General features: G+C 35.1%; 2 protein-coding genes across 2 annotated transcripts; one reads left to right on the top strand and one right to left on the bottom strand.

The window, feature by feature from the left end:
* Positions 1-1,045: 1,045 nt before the first annotated feature.
* Positions 1,046-7,020, top strand: LOC117339736 (DEAD-box ATP-dependent RNA helicase 42-like). Its single transcript, XM_033901450.1, has 7 exons — positions 1,046-1,171; positions 1,397-2,674; positions 2,765-2,933; positions 5,315-5,325; positions 6,060-6,188; positions 6,554-6,692; positions 6,971-7,020. Exons 1-7 carry the CDS (start codon positions 1,046-1,048, stop codon positions 7,018-7,020), a joined length of 1,902 nt encoding a protein of 633 aa, XP_033757341.1.
* Positions 7,021-13,528: 6,508 nt separating this feature from the next.
* Positions 13,529-18,372, bottom strand: LOC117339735 (ficolin-1-like). The gene is made up of 4 exons (XM_033901449.1): positions 18,241-18,372; positions 17,137-17,233; positions 14,362-14,526; positions 13,529-13,782 (listed from the first exon to the last, which is right to left on the bottom strand). Exons 1-4 carry the CDS (start codon positions 18,370-18,372, stop codon positions 13,529-13,531), a joined length of 648 nt encoding a protein of 215 aa, XP_033757340.1.
* Positions 18,373-18,756: the final 384 nt, after the last annotated feature.

Raw genomic sequence — 18,756 nt, 5'->3', positions numbered from 1 at the left:
GCGTCTTCTATTACTGTACATCGATGACACCCGTCATGCAAATCCGCGTTGCATCACATTATCAAAACGAGTGGCAACGGATATCCACGACTGATTGCATTACGCCTCGCTACACATATCAGTATAGCGTAGCGTAGTGCAGTCAACCGTGGGTATGCGACGATGCGGAACCACTAGGTACATCAACAAGCACCAAACACATCTGACTTTATATCACACAATGAGAAAGAGATCGTGGTAATGACTATACAACTTCCCTATGGATTGAAAACTTGTAAATGATAAGCCTATCGAAGGAAAAATACATTTTTGGTGAGAAAATGAAAGTTTCATTGATTATGTTTCAATAGTTGGTTTCTGCGTCGAGTCATGTTGAATACTAAAAGTAATTAGAAACCACTTAACTTTTATTTTCTTGCTATTCATTGTTGTACTATTATGGTCATGCTCACTTTGGTTAAAGGTTATCAAAAACAACTGATCACAGTGTTTGAGACGAACACCAGGAAAAAAACAACCTGAAATTCATGTTGAAAATTGATGTAACAAGTGAACAATATCAGTAAAGGAAGACTTCCGCCTATACCTTGGATAATCTGAAAGGGTAAACGTTTGGTTTTGTGTCCATGGTAAAACACACGAAAATTTAAGTAAAACCCAAGTAATGCCATCTCCTCAAAGTGAAAACCGGAGTAGTATTAATGAACTACCCTAAAAGGTACAGTTATTAGTATGAAACAAAAGCCTGCCTTCATATCACGCATTAAAAAGGAAATAATAGATCACGGTGGCGAAAGTGTGACTTGACCCTTTCACTATACCGTTCTGATACTGGACACCGAAAAAAGATTCGACTGTCCAAAAATATTTTCACGATTTACCTTCAATGCCTCGTCCAAGAATATTTGATTTATAAAATATATCGATAACATACCTAACATAGCACGCCCGCTTGATCTGTTGTAATCCCAACTAGTCGTGAATGGCTAAATGAATTTTGAAATCTTGGTATTGAGATTATCTTGGCCGGTGTAAAGTTTTAAGCATGAAACGGGTAGACCTTCATCCCCTGGTGGACAGGAACGGGGATCAGAGAGACAGTGTCAACGACAGAAACAGGGGGACATTGTCAACGACAGAAACAGAGAGACAGTGTCAACGACAGAAACAGGTCAGAGAGACATTGTCAACGACAGAAACAGGTCAGAGAGACATTGTCAACGACAGAAACAGGTCAGAGAGACATTGTCAACGACAGAAATAGGGGGAAGAGAAACATTGTCAACGACAGAAACAGGGGACAGAGAGACATTGTCAACGACAAAAACAGGGGGAAGAGAGATATTGTCAACGACAGAAATAGGGGGAAGAGATACATTGTCAACGACAAAAACAGGGGGCAGAGAGACATTGTCAACGAGAGAAACAGGGCAGAGAGACATCGTCAACGACAGAAACAGGGGACAGAGAGACATTGTCAACGCAGAAACAGGGGACAGAGACATTGTCAACAACAGAAACAGGTCAGAGAGACATTGTCAACGACAGAAATAGGGGGAAGAGATACATTGTCAACGACAAAAACAGGGGGCAGAGAGACATTGTCAACGAAAGAAACAGGGCAGAGAGACATCGTCAACGACAGAAACAGGGGGCAGAGAGACATTGTCAACGACAGAAACAGTTCAGAGAGACATTTTCAACGACAGAAATAGGGGGAAGAGATACATTGTCAACGACAAAAACAGGGGGCAGAGAGACATTGTCAACGAGAGAAACAGGGCAGAGAGACATCGTCAACGACAGAAACAGGGGACAGAGAGACGTTGTCAACGAGAGAAACAGGGGGCAGAGAGACATTGTCAACGAGAGAAACAGGTCAGAGAGACATTGTCAACGAGAGAAACAGGGCAGAGAGACATCGTCAACGACAGAAACAGGGGACAGAGAGACATTGTCAACGAGAGAAACAGGGGGCAGAGAGACATTGTCAACGAGAGAAACAGGGCAGAGAGACATTGTCAACGACAGAAACAGGGGACAGAGAGACGTTGTCAACGAGAGAAACAGGGGGCAGAGAGACATTGTCAACGAGAGAAACAGGTCAGAGAGACATTGTCAACGACAGAAACAGCAGAGAGACATTGTCGACAACAGAAACAGGTCAGAGAGACATTGTCAACGACAGAAACAGGGGGCAGAGAGACATTGTCAACGACAGAAACAGGTCAGAGAGACATTGTCAACGACAGAAACAGGACAGAGAGACATTGTCAACGACAGAAACAGGGGGCAGAGAGACATTGTCAGCGACAGAAACAGGGGGCTGAGAGACATTGTCAACGAGAGAAACAGGGCAGAGAGACATTGTCAACGACAAAAACAGGGGGCAGAGAGACATTGTCAACGACAAAAACAGGGGGCAGAGAGACATTGTCAACGACAGAAACAGGACAGAGAGACATTGTCAACGACAGAAACAGGACAGAGAGACATTGTCAACGACAGAAACAGGACAGAGAGACATTATCAACGACAGAAACAGGGCAGAGAGACATTGTCAGCGACAGAAACAGGGGGCAGAGAGACATTGTCAACGGCAGAAACAGGACAGAGAGACATTGTCAACGGCAGAAACAGGACAGAGAGACATTGTCAACGACAGAAACAGGGGGCAGAGAGACATTGTCAACTATAGAAAAAGGGGGAAGAGAGACATTGTCAACTATAGAAACAGGGTGCAGAGAGACATTGTCAACGGCAGAAGCAGGGGGCAGAGAGATATTGTGAACGACAGAAACAGGGGGCAGAGAGACAGTGTCAACGACAGAAACAAGGGGCAGAGAGACATTGTCAACGACAGAAACAGGGGGCAGAGAGACATTGTCAACGACAGAAACAGGACAGAGATACATTGTCAACGACAGAAACAGGTCAGAGAGACATAGTCAACGACAAAAAAAGGACAGAGAGACATTGTCAACGACAGAAACAGGACAGAGATACATTGTCAACGACAGAAACGGGACAGAGATACATTGTCAACGGCAGAAACAGGAGGCAGAGAGACATTGAAAAAGAACGCACAGTTGTATGGTAAATATTATATACATTATTCAAGATAAACGGAAATTTATTACTGATTTGATTTTAAACGTTGCTTTTCCTTTTTATATATTTTGTTGAATCCTTTGATCCTAGAGTGAGGCTATTTTATTACACAATAATTTGAATACATTAAAGATATATTCACATGGACTGAAAGGTAAACACTTTCACCTTATGATACTTATTGAACTGGGCGAGGTTAGTTTATACAAAATGATATCAAAAATTACCTGTATGTAAACTCTTTAGATTTAACTTACCATGTAGTCTACGATACTACCTACAACAATAAAAACAAAAATATCGACATGATTACGAAACCCTTAATCCAAATTCAAATCGCTAAAACGATGACATTATATGGAACACAAAATTGGAGATTTACATCGAGACCATTGAGAAAGTAAAAGGAGGCTAGGAATATGTGACCGACAGGGAAAGCGTCTTCTGCTCCATCGACAACACGATGTCGACCACCCTGATATAACACTTGTAACTTAATTAACTATTATATATTATACTACATATTTGTATTTCTATTATTTTAGTGATGAAAAGGGAGCAATATCAGTGGCTTAGGGGAAACCCTCAAAATATATGATAGTTATAAAAAAAAACAAATCAATTAATTTTGTATGAATTATTTGTTGAATAAGAGTAACAAAACATGGCCAATTTTTAAACGTTAACGATAGAGAAAAATGAAAAATCCATCCTATTATTAAGTAGTCGAATAAAAGTCAACAAACTTCTCGACTCTTCTGAGCATTCTGTATCAACACCTAGACTTCAACTGTAAACAAAATGATGGGCTCTGATACCGTGATGTATGAAATGCAAAATGGTGACCGAGAATTGTAATACTTAGGGTCAAAGATACACCTATACTACTTAAAGCAAGATAAGCTATCAAGTACCGACAGCGCGATCATTTTGATGGTGAAATATTACTGTCTCTTTAGATACAATTATGACGTCATAACAGCCATGCAATGGATGGTATTGATATGGCTCATTTATATCATGTCATGAGAATGTAAATCTGCTATCCTATAAAAACAGATGACACGTGTTTTACTTACCGTATCATGTGTCTGATAGAAGAAAATACATTCCCAACACTGGTCCTACAAAGAGTATTATCTCTGGTTGGTTGTATGATACAATTTATCCTGCTTTCGTCAACGGAAAGTACTAGTTTCAAATGAAATACGTTATCGACAAAATCTGTAGTGATATCAAAGGGATAGTTCTCCGTTTTATTACTACAAATGTTTTACGATCGTTTGAAACTGAGAAATATTATACAAAATGTTGCCACTGTATTCTTGTTTAATTCACTAGTGAAGTGACACTATGTTAAAGAGACTGTGTAAGGAGGTTTAAGGTTTTTCCCCCACATTTGTGCAGTTTGTGCATTTCAGACAATTTTCTGCGCGTGATCATGGATGTTTGCAAAGTAGACCAGTCGACATGCAAATCTGCACTATACTATCATGGGAAAGCTTGCAACTATGACGAGGTAACATGACATTTATATTGGGATTTATCTGAAAATGTCCTTCTGCAAGATTGATTGAACAATATAATTTGGTGAAATATCTAGTATATCATTCCACAAACATGACCGTCTTACTAATACATAATCTAATGTTTCCCCTTTTCTTTCATTTGTTACTAAATGCTTCATCAGAAAACGTCGTCTAATGTCAATATTATCGTTTGGTATAGTTTACGAACAAAACAGCCATTTTGTTTTAACATTGCACAATGTCTGACATTTAAATTTGTTACAATATTTACTGATAATTGTACATTACATTTTATGTAATTAACAAATTATTATCATACTTACATCCCCTTGCAAATGGGGTTGTCGCAGATCAAATAACCTGGTAAATGTACCATACAAGCCGGTTATCAAATCCTGGATTCTCCTACATTTATACATATCTTATACTTTCATTTATTTTTATGTAAATTATATATTGCCGCATTCCGTCGTGTTATTCCAAACCAGTTCATATACTGCAAAGGTTGAAATTTCCATGCCATGCAAAGTTTAACAAAATTACCAAACTTGATGTATATTTCACCTTAATTGAGAAACGGACTATAACCAACTAGGTAATTAGCACATTAAATGTATTGATTTTCTTGGTTTTATTGCATTATCTAAAAATGAATACCTTAATGTCTATTACAGCAATTGCTCAGGTAAGATGCATGTATCTGAATTTGCAGCAATGAATGGTCATTGATGTTATTTCTTGTCTAAAGTAAACCATATTTTGTCAAGCATATGGTGGCAGAACAGCTACATTTAGTAACTTTAACTATTTATTGTTTTTTTCTGACATTATTTATATGAACAAGAAGAAATAACACAATGTCAACATCGTGCTGTAAGACTCAAATATTAAGATGCTTTGAGGTAGTTAACATAAAGTCGATACTAATAAAGATATTGAAAAATATGTATAATAAATATTGGCTTTTCCAAACTTTCATATTGTAGTGATTATTTTAACCCTTTAATACCCTGATAAAGAATACCATATATATCATGTTAGGACAGCGCACATAATTAGCGTGAGTTGCATGGTGTTGTTTAACTATCTACATAATTCGGTTATTCTCAATCATCGAAATATGTCAAACCTTGTTTTATTTCATACTCTAAATTTCCCATTAATTGATCTTGGAACGACAAGAATTCCAAACTTGTCCCGTTTCTTATTTCTATATGATGAAATATTACATGAATTATTAAAACTGTATTTTAATCGAAACATGATGATAAGGCGCTGAAGTATGGCATGGTAGCTATAATTTAAACGCATTTTCAAATATCCAAACTTTAACCAAGTATATTTGTAAGAAATATCCCAAGAAGAAATCATATACCAATGGAAGGTTATCCACACGATCTTGTAATTGTTTTCCCGCAGGAATCGAGGGCTTTGGGCTATCAGGGACCATCTGTTGCTGCGAAGACTCTGGCCAAGATTTTTCAAGATAACATGAAGGAGAAAATCATTTTAGATATTGGGGGAGGCACTGGGTTAGTTGGAGAAGAGGTAATTTTTATATGTCTTGGCATCATTCAGCTGTTAATTATCATTGCATCTGATTTTTCCTCTAATGAACAAAATCGTTTACAGATATACACACATTAAATCTTTGAGTGAGGCTTCTTTGGGCATTCAACGTAAATATATCACAAGCTAAAAGTATTTTGTCAAATATCTTTTAATATTAATCTTTGACTGCCAAGACACTTCAATTAAATAATTATATACGTTTATATACTATAATAGAATCAGAACAAATTGCCGAATATGATTATTATCTCCCTTTGTCTTTCTTAGTGTATTAGTCTATATATAGAACACAAGCCTCATTAATTGTGTCTCTTAAATATCGGTCTGATGATTTTTCACAGTTGAAGAAGGAAGGATTTGAGATAATCGACATTCTTGATTCATCTGAAAAGATGCTAGACATCGCACGAGAAAAACGTGTTTACCGGAATGTAGTTACAGCGGAAGTAAAGGGACTTAACTCTATACCACTAACAGGAGGTAGGAACCACCTTTGCTGATTTACTATTTAGGGGATGCTTATCACCACTTCAGTGCAACAAACACCGCAATATCATTTAATAGATATTCATTAAACTCTTCCCCTGCAACTTTCCTTTTGAATCTATCTGACATTTGCATTTAGCCAATCAAATCGGTGCCTGCAAATCTTCATGTTGTAGACTATCCATACAGATTAATGGCGCATTTTAACAACGACATAGTACACAGAATAATAAAAATATTGTTAGATCATACAGCTGTTTTGTGTTTCTTAGACTTGGTGATCCAAGGAACCAAAATGTTGGATAAGTCAGAAAAGGCATAATGGGCCATAACATATGCTACAATAGATAGCAAGGTGCAATAAACCATTAATTTAATATATATGTTAAATCTTTGATTTTGGGTCATTAAAAAAAGTGTGTGTGATAAGACTCAGTTTTAAGTTGTTTTTCTCCTGTCATTTTATTTAATCACCTTCTCGAACTGAAATCGTTAGATGAAATAACAATGTAGAAATATTCTAACATCAAACATTACAATTCTCCATGTTGGCAGCGCTATTTAGTAACGGTGACTGAATACTGACAGTTTTAGAAATAGGAGGTTGAATATGGACCATCTGTCGACCCATAAAACGGCTTACACATGTGTTCTCGTCTTCCTGCGTGTGTGGATTAAGCTTAGTTATATTACATACTGCATGTAGATAGTCGAACAGATTCAATTCTATTAGCAGCCATATTTGCCAATGTATCACTTGGGTCGTCTTATACTGGTGTCTACTTGGCGGCTAGACCATTACAGACATAAAAAATGAGTTTTTATCACAATTTTGTGTTTTGGGAAATGAAACAACAAATATTTCAACAGTTAGAAATGTAAATAAATATCAGTTGTTTTAAGACTTTGTCGTTATTGGTGATATCCCTATCACTTTATTGTATTACAGATAGTTATGATGCTGTTCTGGGGATCAGTATTCTATGTTCCGTACAACCAGGCATATTGTGTTCAGATATTAAAGAGATGATACGACTCACTAAATCAGGTACGTGTTCAATTTAGATGCAAAATAATGGTGACTGTATAACAAGTGTTTGGGCGCAGATATTCTTAAACCTGAAATGCATAGAAAGTTTCTTTATTAATGTTTGATATGAACCTTTGTGGCAACAATAAATAGAATAATATTAATGATAATATTTTTACAGGTTGAATATCTAGTTTTTGTGCCGTATTTATGAGTTAAGTTATTTCTTACTGGTTAAATTATCTTGTTTTTGTGACATATTTATGAATTAAGTTACCTTTTTTGACATGTGGAATTAAATTTTTGTGACGTATTCATGAATTAAGTTACCTTTTTTACATGTTGAATTCTATTTTCGTGACGTATTTATGAATCTAGTTATTTTTTCACAGGTGGAATTACAATGTATATAGTTTTTGTGACGTATTGATGAATTAAGTTTTTTTTACAGGCGGAATTATCCTGATGATAATTCGTACTGAAACACTGTACTACGGACTGTACGCGGACAAACTAATCCCGGTTTTTGACGATCTGCAATCCAAAGGAGCTTGGAAACAGATAGAGCGGTTACGGTTCCAATACATGTATGGTGTGGAGGGACAACTATTTATCTATCAAAAGCTGTAAAATAATTCAAATCTGCTAACTCGGAAATATTTTTATTCACTATAAAGTGTACATTTTATTTATTTTCACACTAATTTCGAAACTGGTTATTTAACCTTTACTAATTCATATTGTTGGCCCGGATGGAATCGCGCGGGTTGTCTTACCGTGGGAGGATACTGGAATAACTTGAGGCGACCCACGTGATCGGACAGGTTATCCTATACTTTTTCACGTCTGACACTCGCATACTCATGATCAATATATAGATCCGATCGGTAAATCGAATCTTGGTTATCTAAGTGAACGACGAGTGTGTTACCATTGGACATCCGTTCGTTTCTCAACATTTTTTTATCATTTCATTTAAATGCAACGTGAGGGAATTTAGTGTTGTTTTTCTTTGAACGTATAACAGATATATATGTATATAAATATTTTATTTTTATTTTTTAAGCAGTGAAAATTAACACGTTTCTGTATAGCAATGAGAAATGAATCACTGTAAGGCATTGAATGATGATTTTTTTTGATAAATATATGTAATAGAGCGTTTGATTTATTAAATTGAAATCACTGCCTCCGTTAGGGATCAAATCCGAGACCTCTGACTTACTAGTCTTACACTCGACCAATCGAGCTAAAGAGAGAGAATGACCATCTATATTTAAATTAGATTGCCTCAGTAAGCACAGTAAGTACACGCCAACAAACTTGTAATTCGGCATTTCGACAAGCATATATTGACATTATTGAAAATTATGAAAACAATGAACGTGACAAGCATTCCTGTCCAATCATCTTGTGTTCCAATTAGGGTAATTTAGAAGGTGTGAAATAAGTTTGGTAGATATTACAATTGAGCAATTTAAAAACAGACATGTTGATGTATTGACCTTATTTATACAAACTTCGTCCAGTTAAGTTGACTGAGGAACTTTGTTAAAGGAACACAATATTGAGTTCGTTATGAACACAAATTCCTAACGTCAAATTAATTGTAGAAGTGGTTATATTGCTAATATTATATAGTGTTGCAGTCGGGGGTTGCTTTTTATTTCATTACACGTGAAAGTTCGTCTTAACCGAGTTGGTTGTATACAAAGTTGATTGTAATCAACATTAATATTGGTAGATAATTTCGTTTTTTATTCTGTAATGACCGTATGCCAATGTTTCACCACCTTGTTTTATAAAGCGTCCATCGTCAAAACCGCAGACCAGCATTTCTGATGTTGTCAACATACAAGTCGTTTCTATCATTGATTGAGTGTATATCACATATGCTTGTAGATACATGACGTGACGTAAGTCGCAAGTATAGGAAAATATTTTTTTTTATAATTTTAACCTTATAAAAGAACGTGACTTAAAATATTAAAATATGTACAATTACAAGAAGAGTCACCAATACTATACTACGCGATACATTTGAGTCACCAATACTACACTAATCAATACATTGGAGTCATTTGTACTTAACAACTCGATATATTTAAGTCGCAAATACTATACAACTCGATACATTGAGTCGCCTATACTAAAATACTCGATACATTTGAGTCGTCATTACTGTACTGCTCAACACCTTGGAGTCATCATATTACTTGTGATTAGGCCTTGTCTGTACTAATTTATATATACATATTCTAGCAATACATTGATTAGACGTCAAACGGCGAGGGATCAAGGGATTCCTAGATAATGGAGATCATGAATTTTAAAATGCCGACAAGCTTTCCTATCACAGAAAACTAGCCTATGCAATGTTTTATAAGTCCATTTCATAACTGGTAAAAGATAAGTTTGCCATTCAGTCTTTTATCTGAGATTACGTAGACATCAATTGTCAAGCGGCAAAAAGCTCTATGTATTCCACGGATCTGATTCAAAGTTTTTATCAAAACAATAGCAGTTTCTGTGGTATTCAAAACACTATTTGTTTAACAGTATCAGACCTGTGTATTGGACAATTATTTATTTCACAAAGCCTTGTGTTCATAGTTCGCTATCGAATAGATACCACCCTATCTCTCAGAGACTTTAAATGATCGTCTGATTAATGATAAAGTCTAAAGATTGATTCAAACACAGAAAATTAGGTATTTCCTTAAATTGAAAAATGATGTTCATCATTGTAAAAGCTACAACACATTGGAAACATATCTAAATACTTTTTTACTATCCTGACTGTAGGTGTGTTATTACTGATATAAATGAATTCTCATGACGCAACTACACAAATAATTCACAACAGAATATGTGTCGAAAGGACAACGGTAACACATTCGCTAAAATATCTAGGATTTCTTATGAATAAACATTTGTGAATAAAGTGTATCATTTGCGCAATACATAACCATCAAGTTACACATGACATAAACATACACATGTTCCCTGAATATAAACAATGATATAAGTACTTAGAAAGAAAAAAAGAAGAAAAAAAAAGAAATTTTTTTAATAAAGGAACGATTAATCTAAGGCTAACATTGATTCACCAACTACATTCTCGTACAGTATATTGTGCATATCGATTTATCGTTGAACTGTTCGTTAGACTGTAATAAGATATGTCAAAACAAAGAAACAACGTTAGGTAGGAATGTATCATGATGTAAGTAGTTCATTGAAATTGACAATTATTTGTACCACAGTCAGGATCCTATGACTGGTAGTTCCAATGTCACCACTCTTTTTCCGGAACAATGATACATCAAGTGTCTTTGATTAAGTCGCTCAACCTTGCGGAACACCAATCATTGTACTTTTCCTGTGTCCGTATATAAATATCTATCCTTTGTTCAATTTTGCTACAATTTTATAGATTTCGAATTAGAACTTCAGCTTTATCAACTATATACAACAAAATAACAGCTACTGAATACGGTATTATATTTGTGTGTGTATGATGTATGGTAATAACAGTATTATATTTATGTATATATGGTGTATGGTAATAACAGTATTATATTTGTGTATATATGGTGTATGGTAATAACAGTATTATATTTATGTACGATGTATGGTAATAACAGTATTATATTTATGTATGTATGATGTATGGTAATAACAGTATTATATTTGTGTATGTATGATGTATGGTAATAACAGTATTATATTTGTGTATATATGATGTATGGTAATAACAGTATTATATTTGTGTATATATGATGTATGGTAATAACAGTATTATATTTGTGTATATATGGTGTATGGTAATAACAGTATTATATTTGTGTATATATGATGTATGGTAATAACAGTATTATATTTGTGTATATATGATGTATGGTAATAACAGTATTATTTTTGTGTATGTATGATGTATGGTAATAACAGTATTATATTTGTGTATATATGGTGTATGGTAATAACAGTATTATATTTGTGTATATATGGTGTATGGTAATAACAGTATTATATTTGTGTATGATGTATAGTAATAAGAACGTTATATTTGCGTATGATGTATGGTAATAACAGTATTATATTTGTGTATATATAATGTATGGTAATAACAGTATTATTTTTGTGTATGTATGATGTATGGTAATAACAGTATTATATTTGTGTATATATGGTGTATGGTAATAAGAGTATTATATTTGTGTATGTATGATGTATGGTAATAACAGTATTATATTTGTGTATGTATGATGTATGGTAATAACAGTATTATATTTGTGTATATGTGGTGTATGGTAATAAGACTATTATATTTGTGTATATATGGTGTATGGTAATAACAGTATTATATTTGTGTATGTATGGTGTATGGTAATAACGGTATTATATTTTTGTATGTGTTATATATGGTAATAACAGTAACATATTTGTGTATGTATGATATACGGTAATAACAGCATTATATTTTTGTATGTATGATAATGTCACGTGACTCCGGGGATTTTTTTCACTCACGACAAAGTCTTGAATACATTTCATTATACATTTATTTATGCCTTCCTCTCGACAACCTATAACAATAATACAAATAATAAGACAATGACAAACTCTAAATACAGAAATACATACGAAGACTAACACTAGGTATATCGCGGTACATGTACAAAATCACGCCGACAAAGTATTAACAACTTACAGCACGACAACGAAACTTATTAACCTTACATTTACACCAATTGAATTAAGATATACATAGCAGTCTACTTAGCTTATATTCTGAATATATTTGTAAAGACTATCACTTACCCCAGCACAGCTGGATAATCCCATCTTGCGCGAGCATAGAGATGAGTTGACTGTATTTGTATCTACAGTGTATCAACGTCCGTACAGGTCATTCCCAGGCTTCAAAGTGACAGGGAAAGGACAGGTAACATGCACGCACGCACACTTACATTAACAACCAATCAAAACTCATTCCCAATATGAACAAATATTCAACCATACCCAATCATCATCCCTACATGGACACACGTCCAACTTAAGACTGGACACTGCGACAAGATTGCGACAGGACACTGTACACGTACATAACAAACAATATATATAGACACGGGTCACTACACACGATACGAACTCTATACCCACATTCATTATGCCGCACAGTGTTTATAATGATAAACAACCTGGTGACAATAATAACAGTGTTACATTTGGGTATGTATGATGTATGTTAATAAAAGTTTATATTTGTGTATGATGAATGATAATAACAGTATCAGATTTGTGTATGTATGATGTATGATAATAACAGTATTGTATTTGTGTATGTATGAGGTATGATAATAACAGTATTACATTTGTATATGTATGATGTACGGTAGTAACAGTATTATATTTGTGTATGTATGATGTATAGAAATAACAGTGTTATTTTTGTGTATGTATGATGTATGATAACGGATATTTGTGTATGGTGTATGACAGTAACATTATCATACTAGTATTGGTTAAACAAGGTATGTTACACGGTATACACAAGTTCATGTCTCATATGGTAGTATCTATTAGTAAATCGCGATGCATTCATTTCGGTCAGTACATGGGATTATTATTTTGCGATGTTTTTCTCAGGTTAAACAAAACCATATCCCGACCTTATAAAAAGGCTATACTTGAATAATGTATAGCAGATTACAGCTTTTAACTGATAGCAAAACACATCTAGTTGTATTCAACAAACTCAAATTCAAAAGATCGTAAATCCGACTCGGATGAGTATCTATCGAATTATCATTTTGGTTGCCTTCAGTGGTGTAACTATCGACATCGCATCAGGGAAGTACCCCCAGCTCATTGCCTTGATATCCCCACCTACACTATATGTCATATAGAGTCCGTTGGGATTACACTGAAAGCAGTTGTAGTACCACCAACCGCCACGATATTGCAGGGCACAATTTTCATCTTCTTTGATATCGTTGTCTCTGTTAAAGGTGGTGAATGCGTAACCATTATGGCTGCCAAAGACATCATCTAAGGAATGAAAACAAATAATTACCAAACAATAACTTATAGATGTATCAATCCGTTTTGATATACTATAGGAAAACGGATTGGTTGTAGTCATGTCAATAGGACCAATCGAAAATTGTCCTAAACAAGCAATGAACTTGTCAGTGTAACAGAGTCTTGGCTGTATTATTCTTGTTTTGTTTAATATGACTTCTGTTAAGTAATGACATGAAATAATGCATATCGATTGGTGGATATGTTCAGAAACCAGACACGTGATAGTAAGGAAAGGGAAATGCACGTGTATTTTTATTTGCAGTTTTCTGACAGTGTAGCAGTAGTAATGATAATCTTTTAATCAGTTATACATGTATATTTGACTTTTTTCATTTTTAACCGTATTTCAATTTGGTCTGGATGTCATCGTAAACAGCATTAATTTGGTCTGCAACTTCCTGTCAAGTGGCGCGAATTTCTAATGTATTACATCATGCTCAATAGGGACATAAATAGGCCAACTATACCTTCAATGAAGTTGGTATCTATGATTTCAAATATTGCAACGTTTTAGATAATCCGTATTATATTCAGATGACTTACAGGAAACGTTGCCGGAGAATCCCTGCACTGAAAGTCTATAATTCAAAGCTTCATTGGCCACCTGGAATTCCGAGTACTGGGCATAACCTTTTGTCCCATCCCAAGCCTCTAGTTCAACACGAAGTATCCTTGGGCTGTTTGTCAGGATATGAAGGATGTCATTGCCTTTAATATAAAGAAGTAGAATGTAAGCCTTTCTCAAATACATACATTATAATATAATTACATTATTTTCCATATTCATAGGCACCAGACCTATAAACCTAAGCGGAACATTACTGGGGAAAAGGAAATAAAATATTGAAGCTCCGTTAATGTATCGGCGCACATATTAGTCCAGTTCAACATTTTTCAGTTCCATGTCACAATATCTCGACTTAAATCATCAGGATATAACAGTTTAATTACAATATGACAATGACACATTCAATGAATATTTTTAAAAAGGTATATTATGATATATTTTAATACTTCGTTTATAAACTGAACAGCATTAATACATTCTGTATATTATATTTTAACGATAGTAACATTTTCAATAAATCAGTGAGTGTCTTTGTTGTAATCATGAAACAGTGGTAAATCTGTTTGGAGGCTCCTGAAAGAGTACGAGTAAAATAAGGCCAAATGTACAGGAAAAATTGACGTCTTCAGCTAGTTAACAGTGACTGCCATACAAATCTTTGTCAAATCTGGTTTAATTAAAATGTACCCAGAAAGATGTGAAAATACACCATTTCATCAAAGGAAAGTGAAGACAGTGGAAATTCTATATAGCCATTTTTCTTTCAGAGATATCATGATTTTTTTTGAAAATATCGCCTGTGAGCTGACATTGTCAAATATGTGACATCATAAATTTAACGAGGCCAACGTCGCCCTATTAGACTTTTGCATTGCTCTGCAGATAGGGCGTAAGAATTGTATCTGCTGCTCCCATTGCATGATCGTAAAAGCCGACTAAATTTGGATATTATCTCTTCTCTTTTTTCTTAAAACTTTCTTATTTCTAATGTCTCCCTTGACAATGCCTCACTTTTGGATTCAAGTTGAGCGTTCGCTCCTATCAGGAAGGCTTTTGGTTTGACCCCTGGCCGAGACATACCAGAGTCTTTAAAAATGGCAGTTGCTACTCCTGCTTAGCGCTCAGCATTTGAGAGTGAGACGACTGGCTTTCCTGTTGTCAGTATAAAGTGACCAGGTGGTGTGTTCTGCTTGGTGTCTTCGGCAGTATGCTTCAGTGAGGTAGTACTATAAATCGTAACAGTTCCGGACTTTCACAAGGAAACTTAACCAAAACATACCACAGTCTCCCCAAACACGCATATGCACCCACCACATCATGCATGTCGCACGCACGGGAGGCCGTCCTTAAATGACATTGGCTGATGGTAGGACGAAAAACAAATAAAACCAATAGACTTTATTTAGCAAAACCGAGACGTGCTGTGATGTGAACGGTCTGTTAATTGATTTAATTTGTTTTCGTATCTCTGCCATTGCGACAATAATGCATGTATAGATGTTCATAAACGACAAGTTTACACGCCTAAAGACTTTTTGTAACGCTGACATATTGTTGCAGGTTTGGTTTCGTTTATTTTATTTAACGTCCTATCAACACTTAAGGTCATTTAAGGACGGCACAACATTAGTCTCCTTGTGATAGGCCGGAACTTTTGCCGATTTATAGTGCTACCTCACTGAAGCATACTGCCGAAAACAACCAGCAGGACACCCCACCCGGTCACATTATACTGACAACGGTCGAACCAGTCGTCCCACTCATTGTTTGCTGTGCGCTAAGCAGGAGCAGTAACTACCATTTTTAAAGACTTCGGTATGTCTTGGCCAGGGGACAGAACCCAAAGCCTTACTCACAGGGGCGAACGCTAAACTTAAGGCTAAAAGTGAGGCAGTGTCAAGGGGGACGTTAAGAAGAAGAAAGTTGTTAAGAAGGAAGAGAAAAGATAAGATCCCAAATTTAGTCGAAGGAGTTGAAGTAGTTTGTATCAAGGAGATAAATAAATCGTTTAATGCATTCCCTTTAAACATGTCAGCATTTGGAAAGAATGAGTACATCATTTGGAAACAAATGTTAAATTTGTGGAAAGTGGAAAATACCTACAAAATGTTCCTATTTTGTTCAAAACACTATTTGAGGACAGTTCGTGCCTCTCCCTCTGTAACTAACTTTCACCACGGACTTTATCTCGTATGCAATTTCTGTTCTAACTGTTAAAATGTCTCTAACAACTTTTGTACCGTTTGATCATATGCTTGCAATGGAAAACGGTTGTGTAAAAGAGTGTAAAAGTTAGACTTATTTGTTGGAAGAAATGTTCTTTAAAAGCGGATATTATAAATCAAAAGATCTTTGAAGTATTTTTCAAATGCGCATTGCATTAATTCTTCGACTGAGTTGAACTAAGAATGAAGGTTAAGTAACGGCTGACTAGGTTGAAATTGAGTTACATTCAAAACGAATGAAATGCTACAATATGGCGATTAAGAAAGTATGTTGATTGGAGAGGTGATTCCGCGGATTTGAATGGATTACACTCCAAACAAAATAATCTCCATAGTCTGATACGGTCTGATCAATCACCATTTCGTGTTGTTGTCTAATCTGAACTTACAAAATAAATTTCTGAAATGAACCTATCAATGAATAAAACTACAGCCACACATGTACCTACCTTTCCGGAAATGTCCCTGTAGTCCGATAAATACTTACCAATCTAGAAATGTCCCCGTAGTCCAATATACACTTACCAATCCAGAAATTCCCCATTAGATTCCCGAAACCGCTCTTGTAGTCTGCCCAGTTACGATAGAAATCAACATCTTCACTTGTTCGTCTCTGTATCACCTGTAAGGATTTTAATCAGCATAGTTGTGGTGAGCATGTGCTTAATAAGCTCAACCATAAATATATCTGGTAGACCATTTCTTGTTTGTTACTGTATTACTTAAATAACATCCCCGAAAATATGACAGGTTATTGTAGATTGGAAATTGGCATTTTCGGGTATAAACGCATATCACACGAAAATTACTTCATTATTATTGTGCGTGGTGAGTGGTGAGCAAATTGTAATAATGACAAATATGGATAGTGGGAACTTAAACAATTGGCGAAGGTAAAAAAAACACTGAATTTGCGAGTTTGCTTATACAATTTCTTCAGATCATTCAGTCGTTTGTCATTCGTTTCCTCAGTAACTGGTTCAGGAGATTGTGACAAAATGTCACCTCTGCACTCTCTACACACTGTTGTACATTGTATATCATGTTTTCTACATGTGTATCATTTCATTAGCTGCGAAGGACCAAGATGAGTTGATGCCATACGGAGTTTGAAAATGGGAATTATTCAACAAAAGTTATGGTGTTATTGCACTTTGTGATGATATCATTTGTGGGTCCTATGAACACCATGATTGGAGTGAATATCAACCAAGTACGATGAAGCTTTCTATGCAGCCACAAATCGACAAGATCTCTGACGAGTTCTCGAAAATGGGAATTATTCGACAGCAACTTAAAGAGATATTGCACTTTGTTATAATATTATCATAACAATTTGTATACGAGGATAATTAAAATATCAATTTATATACAGTGTATGTTTAAATATACAGTTCTTTCTAGATATGAAAATTCCATACCATCCGATTAGCTTGTGAGCGATAAATAATGAAAATTTTCATGTATATTCATATGTGTTTGTTCTTTAATTTCATAAGTCACAATTTGAATACCAATTGAATAGATTAGTTTCTACTGAAATAAACACTACCATTTATAATGGCCTTCAGATTTTCGTGATATAAAAAAAACTAGTGATGATAAAGAATGGTTTTATTTTACATATACCATTCTGCTGTTATTGATTTCTATGTCGTAAAACCATTTTTTGTCGAGAAAGTTCCTACGTATGTCTATGCTGAATTCTCTGTCATCGGGCGGTATAACCACCTTACAAATCCAAAGAGGTGGTGTTACCATAGTAACAAGGTTTTTTTTTATGAAATTATCACATTTTTAAGGAATCTTTATTTGTGGGTACATGCATGAAAGGTGATGTGCTGTATTCCATATGAAAGTCACTTTGACCTTTGATATATATGTTGTCAGAAAGGTTTCAATCTATGGTCTAGAGTCCTGATACTTATATTAAAATCTGACTATCAATTTTTACATCTTCTCATTGGTGTTTGCCGAAATGTTTGCTATGATATGAAAAACGTGGGCGGAAATTACACCGGAAGTCAACTCACAAAAGGTCAAGGTCACTCGGTAAAATATCGGTTATGATTTTGCGTTTCTTCACTAAAGATTGGCAATTGTAATGTTTTATATTAAGGACTAAGTACTGCATAGAGGTATACA

This window comes from Pecten maximus, chromosome 12 (genome assembly GCF_902652985.1).
Source record: "Pecten maximus chromosome 12, xPecMax1.1, whole genome shotgun sequence".
Lineage (NCBI taxonomy): Eukaryota > Metazoa > Mollusca > Bivalvia > Pectinida > Pectinidae > Pecten > Pecten maximus.
This window is presented reverse-complemented; position numbering and strand designations above follow the sequence as displayed.